This window comes from Danio aesculapii, chromosome 1 (genome assembly GCF_903798145.1).
Source record: "Danio aesculapii chromosome 1, fDanAes4.1, whole genome shotgun sequence".
NCBI lineage: Eukaryota > Metazoa > Chordata > Actinopteri > Cypriniformes > Danionidae > Danio > Danio aesculapii.
Window position 1 is genome coordinate 18383470 of NC_079435.1, and position 12854 is coordinate 18396323.

The 12854-nt window shown below is 36.1% G+C and overlaps 1 protein-coding gene across 1 annotated transcript in view; it reads right to left on the reverse strand.

The window, feature by feature from the left end:
- The window catches only part of ctnna2 (catenin (cadherin-associated protein), alpha 2), an 845686-nt gene that overhangs the window by 609495 nt on the left and 223337 nt on the right, over positions 1–12854 (reverse strand). The window contains 1 exon segment of the mRNA XM_056456768.1: positions 1406–1609. Within this exon segment, the coding sequence (XP_056312743.1) occupies positions 1406–1609 (204 nt within the window).

The window sequence follows — 12854 nt, forward strand, 5'->3', positions numbered from 1 at the left end:
GAAGGGTTTGTGAAAGACTGAAGGTCAGAGGATTGATTTATCAGAAAATATTAAGACCTTTTAACTGGTAAACATATACAAGACGAACAGTCAGTAACTATCGCAGAGAAGTTTTAATAACTCATTTCTAATAACTGATTTATTTTATCTTTGCCATAATGACAGTGCATAATATTTTATTAGATATTTTTCAAGACACTTCAGTTTAAAGTGACATTTAAAGGCTTAACTAGGTTAATCAGCTTAACTAGGCAGGTTAGGGTAATTAGGCAAGGTATTGTGTAACGATGGTTTGTTCTGTAGACTATCGAAAAAATATATAGCTTAAAGGGGCTAATAATTTTGACCATAAAATGGCTTTTAAAAAATTAAAAACTGCTTTTATTCTAGCCGAAATAAAACAAATAAGAATTTGTCCAGAAGAAAAAATATTATCAGACATACTGTGAAAATTTATTTTCTCTGTTAAACATAATTTGGGAAATACTTAAAAGAATTATAAATCAAAGGGGGCTAATAATTATGATATATATATAGAATTCCATATTTATACACACACTAATAGCGCACTATACAGTATGTGATGACGCCAAAGCTGTCAATGCAGAAAGCTCTTCGAGTTTCATGTCAGAACTGATGAATAAATAACCAGTGTATGAGGGAAATTGTGTGCATTTATATGGTACATGTCAGCTCCCTGAAAGAAATGACTAATGTAGCCATGGTTGGTGGAGGAAAATGTTTGTTTTCTAGATTTACTGTCTTATGTATTAATCACAAGGAATGCAGGATCTGCAAAAAAAGCAAAGTATGCTGCTACAATTAGTCTCATAAAAACAATATTTAAAAATATTTAAAACTTGCAGCGAGTCGCTGAACCTAAAACTGATTTAAAAGCAATTTCACAACCTGAAAAATCCTCCCTAAATAAATAAAAAAAAGTAAAGCACAACAAAAAAAAGTGATTTTTTTGTTGAAAAACTACTTAAATTAAATGAAATCAAAATATTATTTTTCTTCTTAGATGCTATTAACAGTATGTTAGTTTCAAGGATATCTATAAGTTAGTGTGCTCCAAAACAGATGTAAACATCAAAAGCTTGCAGTTTGTCATTTCCACCTAAATGATCCATGATTACCTCAAACTTCAGCTTCTCATCAAATCTTCTGACCAATCAAATGCTCTATAGTTTCTGACAAGTCCCGCCCCATTCAAGATGCTTCTCATTTGATGTGCTTAAGCTCAACCACTCTTATTGACTGTTGTTATAAAAACAAAATGCCGTAAGTTTCAGTTGAGATTACGCCAAACATCGAATTAAAAAATGCAGATTTCAAAGCACATCACGGGACCCTCAGCTAGTTAGCTACTTTCACATAGAAGTAAATATTATTTAGGACTTACATTGTTCATGTACTCGCTCAGCAGGTCTTGCAGGGCCTGACGCACGGCGTTGCATTCGGCTACGATGCGTTCGCGGCGATCATCACGTGTGCAGGACGAGTCGGCCATGAGGGCGGCGCCACTGATGATGCTCTCCAGACGCTCCTCCAATGACGGCCTGAAGCGAGCCTCGCTGAATGTGAGCGGGTCCAGAATGATCTTATTCTGAAACAACAACAAAAACAAAGAAGCCAAAGTTTATAAATGCTTCTGTTTCAATCACTGAAAGCCAAAATTACACAAAAAATTAATAATAAAAACAAAATAATGTGGTTTGGAAACTTTTCACTGTAATACAAATGCCTGTTGTATGGAAATGTACTGTAACCAAACGGTTTTCACATTATATTTGTTCAAAATCATACACTTCACATGTGTATCATATGTATGTGTTCTGCATATTTCACATGAACAATAAAGATTGTGAGACTTAATTCTGCAGTAGATACAGACATGATATCCTATTAGTGCATGAACACACACACACAAACACACCTGAAAACACAGACTATTTACTGTAAATGTTAATCAAGCAATCTTACTGCGGAAATGAAATTAGCTAATTTCATGCATTTTAATAAATAAATTAATTCTTTTTTTGTTAAATAATACTTTATTAATACTTAATAATAATATGTATATATTATAAAACAATTTTAAAAATAAAATAAAATCATATTCAAAACAAAATAAAAAAATTAAATAAAATACAAAAATAAATAAAATAAAATAAACAAAAAATTAATAATAAAAACAAAATAATGTGGTTTGAAAACTTTTCACTGTAATACAAATGCATGTTGTATGGAAATGTACTGTAACCATACGGTTTTCACATTATATTTGTCCAAAATCATACACTTCACATGTGTATCATATGTATGTGTTCTGCATATTTCACATGAAAAAAATTAAAAATAAAATAAAAAACACTAAAATAAACAAAAATTGTATTAAATTAAATATTAAAATAAAATAAAATAAAAATAAAATAAAACAAAAAATAAAATAAAACAAATAAAATAAAAATAAAATTAAATAAAATAAAATAAAATTAAATTAAAAACAAAGTCTGTATATACTGCTTCATGAGACAAAGCTGATTAAAAGTCATTTTTCCAGTTAATGGTGTCACAGAATTTCCCAATATTTTAAATTGTTGTATGAATAGTCCTTTACCAGTAATTTTACACAAAATCCACTGGTATCCACATGTAGTGAGAGGTGCTATTATCACTGCCTTCACTTGAACAGTAAAAATAGATCAGAATGTGTCATTTACATTGTCATGGCTGAACTACAGATTGATAAATTTACATTAAAACATGCATATAAATAAATTAAATCCTACAGTAACATCATGCTGCATCACACGTTAAAATTCTCAATCATACTATACTGGACAACACACTTACACCCAATAATCATACATAAATTATTGATGTTCTATACAAAACAACCAAACACAATCTTCAGATTACTTCACAAGCCTCAGTCTCATCCATATATAAAATACATTAAGATATGCGTCACAGAAAGCAGATAACAAACCCTGCGAGATGTTTGCTATAGTTTCCATTAGCGAACCAATGAAGATATCCTGTTTGAGCCTATAAGGTGACCTTCAAGGCAACATCCCAAGCCTCGGTTACAGCCACACCGTGATTTAATGGGGCTTTTAAACACAGGATGCAAACTCAAGAACACCCTCCCTTTTATTGTTGAAAAGTTGCTACCAAATACAGCCTTTATTATCTCTGCGGCTGGGATGGGAAATTACCATATTGATAGTGGCGATATTATGTTTTACGGCTATATATGAATATGGCTTCGGCAGCAGTTTGTATTGCGTGGACTTTGCCAGTGGAGATGAGGCGGAGGTGGCATTTAAAGGAACCAGAGGTGCCCAGTGTCTGTGCCCTTTACTTTTGAGACAAATATTCAGAAAGCCACTTCAGCAACTGGCGCTTAATAATAAGTTCACACCTCTTTGATCGCTTATATCTCAGCATGCACCTCCTGCTTCTGTGGCATGTCCTTTGGTAGGTTCTAATCTAATATTGCCAGCTAACAACAATGCAATTAGAGAGAGAGAGATACAGAGATGTGCTTACAAACACCACACCCACACGCACATATACACACACAGTGAATTCTATATAGTTAAAAATTAATCTTAAAATGTTGATTGTTAAAACAGACTGCCTAGTTTTTCATAATTTTGTTTTTTTGGGTTATTTTTTGCGATAAAAATGACAGATTTTGTGGTGGTCATTTTTTTTTATTTCCCAAATGATGTTTAACAGAGCAAGGAATTTTTCACAGTATGTCTGCTAATATTTATTCTTCAGGAGAAAGTCTTATTTATTTTATTTTGGCTAGAATAAAAGCAGTTTTAATTTTTTTAAAAAGCATTTTAAGGTCAAAATTATTAGCCCCTTTAAATAACTTTTTTTTTGATAGTCTACAGCAGTGGTTCTCAAAGTGGGAGTCAGGACCCCCCGAGGGGTCACGGGGCAATGAAAGGGGGTCGCCTGGTGATTTCCAAATATCTATTTATTTTTATGAAACCATAAGAAGTTCCATATTTTATCCATAACCTACTGAAGAGAAAAAAATTTAGTTTATAGTTACTATATACTATATAATTACTATAGTAGCTTATAGTTAGTTCTATTAGATTGTGACCCCTGGGGTAATTACATTATATTAAAGACACGGCAATAGTGTCAGATGCAGCAGATTGATTTTATAACACTAGGTTAAACTTTCTGGCACATTTACAGCACTGACATTCATAAAAAAATTTTTTTTACGAAAAATAGACTTGGGTATATTGGTGTGTGTGCGAGCCATTGCATGCAAGGTTTCTGTATTTACAACCACCTCAGAGGATATTGGGAGTCGCGAGTCACTGGCATTGTTATTTTTGGGGTTCATTAATCGATTTGACACAGACCATAATGCCAGCCATACATGTAACACAAATAATGTCCTTCAATTCAATCACGTCCAGCGGCTGTCATACTTGAATCAACCTCCATTATTGTAAGTTGCTTGCTTTTCAGTTTGTTCCATTGCTCCGCTTGTTAGATGTTTGCACCAACTTTCGTTTGCAGTCTGAAGTGCGTTAAACGTACAAAACGCCCAATTCGTGCCACAGGATGTCTTATCCCATCTTTGAATTGACAGCACATGGAAATCTCGTGCTCCATCAGCATCTGCTTACTGCACACGCTACAAAACAATACCCCCCGCCACGCCCATGTAATGTAATGACTGTGAGGGTGCAGGTGAGACGTCATTTTTCGAGAGACACTCAAATACATCACAAATTTTTTGTTGTTGTTGCTAGAATATTTATACTGATAAATGAAAATTGTTTTTGAATCTACAAAAAATTCCTTTGAACATATTCATTTTCACAAAAAATTAAAAATAATAATAAAAAAACATAATCAAGTTTATCTAGATAATGTACAGAGGTCAAAGTGAAGAACCTAAAAATGACATTTTAACTTAAACAATCTTGTTGGCAAAGAAAATTGCAAATTGTAAATCGCAAGATCTATTTGAGAAAGAGAGAGAGAGAGAGAGAGAGAGAGAGAGAGAGAGAGAGAGAGAGAGAAAGAGAGAGAGATAGAGAGAGTGAGAGAGAGAGAGAGAGAGAGAGAGAGAGAGAAAGAGAGAGAGATAGAGAGAGAGAGAGAGAGAGAGAGAGAGAGAGAGAGAGAGAGAGAGAGAGAGAGAGAGAGAGAGAAACAGACAGACAGCCAGCCTTCCCATAATAGAATGTTGCCATAGAGATGGAGTCTTAAGTAAAAGCAGTAGCAGCAGTCTTGGCCACCTCAGCGACTCAATGATAAATATGTGGACATTCATTGGTTTGTTTTGAAATCTGCCGGCATCAAGTTGCCGCTTCTGCTGCACTCTGTCTTCTTCTGTCTGATTGAGAGGCTGAAACAGAGACTAGTGTGAACTGCAACAGGCAAAGCTCTCAGAAGCAGGCAGGCTGGATCAAAGCCACTTGTGTGACTCATATGCCAGCTACATACAGTATTCCAATTACAAGTTTTTGACTTTTCTAAAGCATAAATATATCATATGTTTGCAGATTTTTAAGAAACACGCTAAGTGAATGTACTTGCTTATCTAAAATACAATGTTAAAGTGTTCGTGTAGGAATGTCGGTCTTGGTTTTGGTCTCTGTAACTCCGCCCACTGCCAGTTTACACAATTAGACTGTAAAAATGCTGTGTTCCACTCAATAGTTCCACTCAAAAATGCTGTGATCCACTCAATTTGTGCTGGGACAACCTGAAGGAGTTACGTTAACTTGTTTTTACCAATTTAAGTGGATTGAACATGAAACTCAACGTGGAAAATGCTGCATATTTAATTTCAGTCTTACAGACTGCCTTAATGTATGCAGGTCCAGCCAAAATTGCGACTTACGAAGTACAATAGCAGCATCTGAAATTATTCAGAGTTATAAAAATTAGGTTTTTAATTAGCAAACAATTCAAATGTTACACATGTAAAACACTACCTGATCAGCTTACAGTGTAAAGCCATTCATTCACTCATTCATTCATTCATTTTCTTTTCGGCTTAGTCCCTTTATTAATCTGGGGTTGCCATAGCGAAATGAACCGTCAACATATCCAGCATATGTTTTACGCAAAGGATGCCCTTCCAGCTGCAACCCATCACTGGGAAACATCCATACACACACTATGGACAATTTAGCTTACAATTTAGCTTACCTATAGCACATGTTTTTGGATTTGTGGGGGAAACCGGAGCACCCGGAGGAAACCCACGCCAACACGGGGAGAACATGCAAACCCCACACAGAAATGCCAACTGACCCAGCCGAGGCTCGAACCAGCGACCTTCTTGCTGTGAGGCGATCGTGCTACCAACTGCGCCACCGTGTAAAGGCATGATCGCACTAAAGTTAGAGATTGCGAAATTCTGTCAGGCGGCAGTGCAAAAAGGGCCGAACTAAATTACGTAACATCAATAAAGCTAGTGATTACCATGCCTGTCATACCTCACATTTTTTCTGGATTCTCCCGTATAGTACAATTTTATTCCGCTATTATCCCGTAAATGTATGTTCCCGTATTTCACCCGTATTTTCAATCTTTCTATAAAAGGTGGCAATCAACATTAAAGAGCCGATCCTCCGTATACGCAACCCATATCACAGAACCACCAGGGGACGCCCCTTGCAAGCATAAAAATGGAAGTCTAAGGGCAAAAAGTGCAGAGTGACCACAGCTTTGAGAATTTTTAGGCACTCACAACATCTCCAATATTTTGAATTTGGACCGCAATACTTAATTCAACCTCTAGGTAACAACCCTACATACTGTAACTTTAAAAACAACTACTGCACACACCTTGACATTTGTAAAGAAGCATATATTTTGTGAAAGAATATTTTGCAGCATGGAATGTAAGGGAATTGCTTATTTTATTTATCGAAACTGATTTGCATTGTGACAAAAACTCATATTTGCGGTTAGCATTATTTTCCTCACCTGTGTGGCCTTCAGCCTCTTTTTTTCTGTCTTTCTTTATAATAGCATAAATTCATCAGCACTGATGAATCATTCACAATAAGTCCAGGGACATACATCTTCTGCTAATAAACAGGATTAATTATGTTTTCATGGTGTCCTTCAGAAAGCGTTATTGTGTTGCTTGTAGCAATGCAGAATAAAAGGAAAGCTTAACTCAAACAATGCTGTGCTTTTCTTTTTAACCTAAATTTGGGTGAAACGTGGAAGAAAAAATAACAACATGCAGCGGGTTAAATCTTGATTTAAAATGTAAAACTGAATTAAATTATAATAACAACAAAATGAATGTTTGTTTTTGTCATTTTGTCATTGCTTACTGTACATAAAACCGCTCTTGTGAAATTTGTATTATATATATATATATATATATATATATATATATATATATATATATATATATATATATATATATATATATATATAAATATATAAATATTAGCCAAACTAACAGAAGTGTATAAAATGAAATAGTGGACAATTTCCCTTGCTCTGTTCCCACATCATATCTCCACCCCACTTGGGAAATATTTGAAAAATAATTCTAAAAATCAGTGGAGGGATTTTGCTTTCAACTACATACACTCTGTCCTGATCACCAGCGATCTAGCCTATGCAGATCACTGGAGAACTACAATTCTACCACTGAATCTAACTGCAACTATGATGCTTATCATCAATCAAAACCTGTTACAGCTGCAAACTATCTGTACTGATACACATGCAGGTGAAGATCATTCTTACTGATTATGAGAACTATATTCACAGCACTACACCTTGACTACACTTCTGGATTTCCCTGCATGTACCCCAGGGGTGCCGCTAGACCACATTTACTTCAATACTTTGAGTTGCAGTTTACTTTATTTGTAAATGTATTAATCAAGAGTCCCAGAATCCCAGAATAAAGACGTTATTCTCTATTTAAAAGCAATACATTCTTTCATTCATTCATTCACTTTCATCTGCGGGGCCAGATCGTCGGGGCATCAGTCTTACGAAAGAATCCTAGAATTCCCTCTCCCCTTCTTCCAGCTCCTCCAGGGGGATCCAGAGGCATTCCCAGGCCAGCCGAGAAACATAGTCCCTCCAGTGTGTCCTGGGTCTTCCTTGAGACCTCCTCCCAGTGGGACATACCTACAACACCTCCCTAGGTAGGAGTCTAGGGGGCATCCGAAACGGATGCCCAAGCCACCTCAGCTGACTTCTCTTGATGTGACAGAGCAGCGGCTCTACGCCGAGCTCCTCCCGGATGACAGAGCTCCTTACCCTATCTCTATCTATGAGTGATCCTAAAGCAGGTCGCACACCGGAAGCGCCGCTCCGCACCGCAACACGGCGCGCACATGACATTTAAAAGTATCACACACCAGACGCGCACGTTCGCATGATATTTAACATGAAACTTTTCAGATGGCGCTCTGCGGCGCGGCAGAGAAATGAACAGTGTCCTGAGTCGTGGCTGGGCGCTGCGGACAGCTGCGTACTGCCGGCAACTTGCTGTGCCGGTGTGTGTACCCTGATAGAAACCTATGTTTAGAATTCTGAAATGTATGGCGCTGCGTGGCGCGCCGCCGAACGGCACTTCTGGTGTGCGACCTGCTTAAGAGCTATGTTGTTGGGGGCTAATGCTCCTGGTAGGGTCTCCCAAGCCAAAAAGGTCAGACTAAATGCGGTTCAAAAACCCCTTATGAGCGAAATAACGGCGAGGACCGTGACATCGCCCAGTATGGTGCAGCCAGGGCCCCACCCTGGAGCCAGACCTGGGGTTCGGAGCGCCTGGTGGACGGGCTTTAACCTACAGAACCCTGGCCAAACTCAGCCCAAACTAGCAATGTGGGACCATCCTCCTGAAGGCCCACCACTTGCAGGAGGAGCCAATAAGGGGCCGGTGCATTATCAAACGGATGCTGGTCGAATGTTAGGACCACAACACAGAAACTGAAAAAAGCTATAAAGTTTAATCAAAACAAATGAACATAGCTGCTTGAAGCAGACGCGCTGCTCTGCTCCTAGTGTGAATCCTGGTTGTTTACATGCACGACTAAAAAATAACACTCATACATTGTGAAACTGTAACAGTGTGTAACACTGTCTGCCTTTAATGCAGAGGTGTAGGCACGCAGTAAGTTTGCAAGTAGGCAACACTAATGTTTAAGTAATATGATGATGATCTTATTTTGACTAAACATGGCTCCTGTAAAATGATTTTTTTTTTTTTTGTATGAAGCAGAAAGGAACGATGATAAGTCAGGGAGGTAAGACTTTACATTATTTCTTGGGACTCAGAGTCAGGTCTCAGACAAAAAATATTTCTATATATATGTATTCTTGTGTTCTTTAGAATTGTCATGAAGGGGGCCTGTGCCCCAGCAGAGCTGTCTAGCAATACCCCCGATGTACCCGTTTGCTCCTGTGATTGACCATTGCCTGTCTCACCATTCTCTGTTTAATAAACTTCACGATCTGTTGTCCAGTGTCCTACAGTTACACACACAAACATATATACAATACACACATACACATATATACATTTCCATAAGTTTATGTTCTCTAAAGATATCTAAAGTCCAACACCTTTAAAACTGCATACCTAAAAATAATATACATATAAATTCACACTGAAAAGATACGAGAAGTGAAATGTAAAAAGCCATTCTGAAAGGGGGGCATCAATTTGTCAGCGCAAACATAATTAGTCCAGATTGATTGCTGAGGAGTACACAAACTCGTCTGTAAAAAATGCATCACGATGGGCCAGTTATCAGTTCTTTGGCATACTGTACGTGTGTATGTTTTAGAAGTGGGTGGCATTGGCACTTACTCCCCTCACAGAATCTGACAGGTTGTTTGTCAAGGACGGTATAATGAGGGAGCGTTGCATTGAACATAACCTACTTTTACACACTCGCTAAAGTGCTGTGGAGTGAGAGGACAGGAAAAAAACATGGGTGAGATAGAAAATGAAAGAGAGCGAAAAGGACAGAGTGTGACGAACAACAAAAGTTGGCTAGTCTGGTGACTAGTCTGTGTGGGTTATTAATGACTACTGTCTATCTAGGGCAGATGATTCAAACTCAAATTAGGTTGCGAACCAGATTTGAGAAAATGTCCCCTTGTGCCGGACAACATTTTAAAACCTTAGTTTGCTCACAATTGCAATAATATTAACTGTGTTTAAACTATATTTGATGGAGGAACAATGCAAAAACTAGAAGCATTAAGCGTTAAATGTACAGTGAACCTCCTAATACTGTATGCACAGGTTTGTAAGTAAATAATGTGTATTTACATACAGTAACGCATTTATTGTGTATGGCTATACACCCAAAGCACTTCACAATCATGATGGGGGTCTCTCCACACCACCACCAGTGTGCAGCACATCTACTTGGATGATGCAACGGCAGCCACAGGACAACAATGCCAGTGCGCTCACCACACACCAGCTATTGGTGGAGTGGAGAGAAAGTGAGAGCCAATTTAGTGGATGGGGATGCATAGGAGGCCTTGATCGGTAAGGGCTGATGGAGGGAATTTGGCCAGGACTCCGGTTACATGGGATAATTAATTAGCACAGAGAGTCAGGACGTCGATTTAATGTTTCATCCGAAAGACGGCACTCACTGGACAGTATACTGCCGTGGAAAAAAAAGACCTTCTTTATCATATGGATAAGTATCTTGAGTCCATTTTTTTTTTCAAGAAAATTATGTATCATCTTAACAGTAACTTCCAAAAGACCAAGCGAAACGAAGGCAGAACACCATAACACGAGTTACCACTCTTTGACTTGGTTTTGGTATGCCCCTAATCATAGATATACTAGATATCGCATACGGAACCTGAGCATCTAGGTTCGTATGCAAAGCAAAGTCTATAAATTTCGAGCAATAATATCTTAATCTCAGTTATTTTTTCTTCATAATTCCTATTTTTCACTCAGTGGAATCGAGGTCTATTGACTAGTTGCACTAAGTTAGCTTACTGGAATGCCGTGACTGTTAGCATGTAGCATGATCACATATGAAATCAGTACAGTTCGCAGTTAAAACCATTTCCTACCTTTTTTTGTAACCCAATAAACTCCACTGCAAGTAATGTCGATTGGGATGTTTAGACCACAAGAATATTGATCATTATTCCAACCTTCACATCGTTCCAGCCGTTATTTTTGTGAATCAAGTATGTTTTAAAATGAACTGTGAGAGTCGATTCATTGACCTATTCATAAATACAACCGCTGCTTTGTTGCTGAATAAATGTCTTAAGACTTTACCACCACCTATTGGCGATTTTAGTTAATACATGGATAACTTAATTTTTACTATAGTTGCATATTTTTTCTTTTTAATATTTTTATATAAGATATTATTCACTTTAAAAAGAATTCATAAAGGTAAAGAATTTAATGGATTTTTTTTAAAAACTGCAAATATTGTAATGCCTTAATGGAAAAAGTTACTGCAGTCTAAGTGGAAGAGAAAATGCAGAAGGATGTTAAGTATGCCACTCTAAAAAAAATAAAAAATAAATAAATAAATAAATAAATATATTATAATATTGTATCACAGATTCCGATAGCAACTTTTTTTTTGTCCTAGTTCTCGGTGGCATTTCAAATAAAATATAATTTCAAAGTAAAGTTCCAAACCACTGTCCTACATACAGAGAGAGTGTGTGTGTGTGTGTATGTGGACAAATAGCAAGGTTAAGAGGCCCGGTGCTCCATCTGATTGAATCATGCAAACACCACCTGCTCCATTGCAATGCCACCAACACTTCACTCTTTGATTTGCTATTTAAAAGTTCCTGCCTACATCAGAAGTGTGTTTCTGTTGCGTGTTGGCGAGCTGTCTGTCCGTCGCTATGCTTCATACCCCGCACCATGTAGTCAGGTTTGAGTTCACACAAGCTGTGGAGTGAAAGAGTTGCTCTGAAACTGAGAACGCCCGAGGAAACACATTTCGCTGACAGATGCCAAGGAAAAATGACAAACCATGTGCTGAATTGGTTTTCTGACAGGGAAATCTTAGTAATGTCGCTGTGGAAAACAAATTGCACTGTGAATTCAGCATTTATTCATTCACAATAGTATTAATTCATACGTCACTCCCTTAAAAAGGTGTATTTTTATTAGTTTATTAATTAAAATTATATGTATAATTTCAACAATTTATTTTGTTTTTTTTAATACTTATTTTATTCAACAATTATTATTATTATTGTTGTTATTATTATTTTGTTGTTATCATTGTTTCTATTATTAAATAATAATTATGAAATAATTAAATAATAATTAAATAATAACAATTATTATTATTATTATTATTATTATTATTATTATTATTATTATTATTGATGTTGTAATTATAATTATTATTTATTATAATTATTTATTTATTTATCTAATACGTATTATTTAATTATAATTATTTATCTTTAATTTTGGCACTGTGCCACCACGTCGCCTACATTGATTATTATTGTTGTTGTTGTTGTTGTTGTTGTTGTTGTTGTTGTTGTTATTATTAGTAGTAGTAGTAGTAGTAGTAGTAGTAGTAGTAGTATTGTTAATAATAATAATAATAATAATAATAATAATAGCAAATAAATGTATAATTGCATTAATAATAATGCAATTATTATTATTATTAATATTACTATTATTATTATTATTTTTATTATTATTAACACTTTAAACTAAATTTATTGCTCATTCATCCATCTATTATTTATTTACTTATTTAATTAATTGTTTATTCATTTATCTGTTTGTTTGTTTATTCAATCATTCATTCATTAATTCATTTATTCATTCG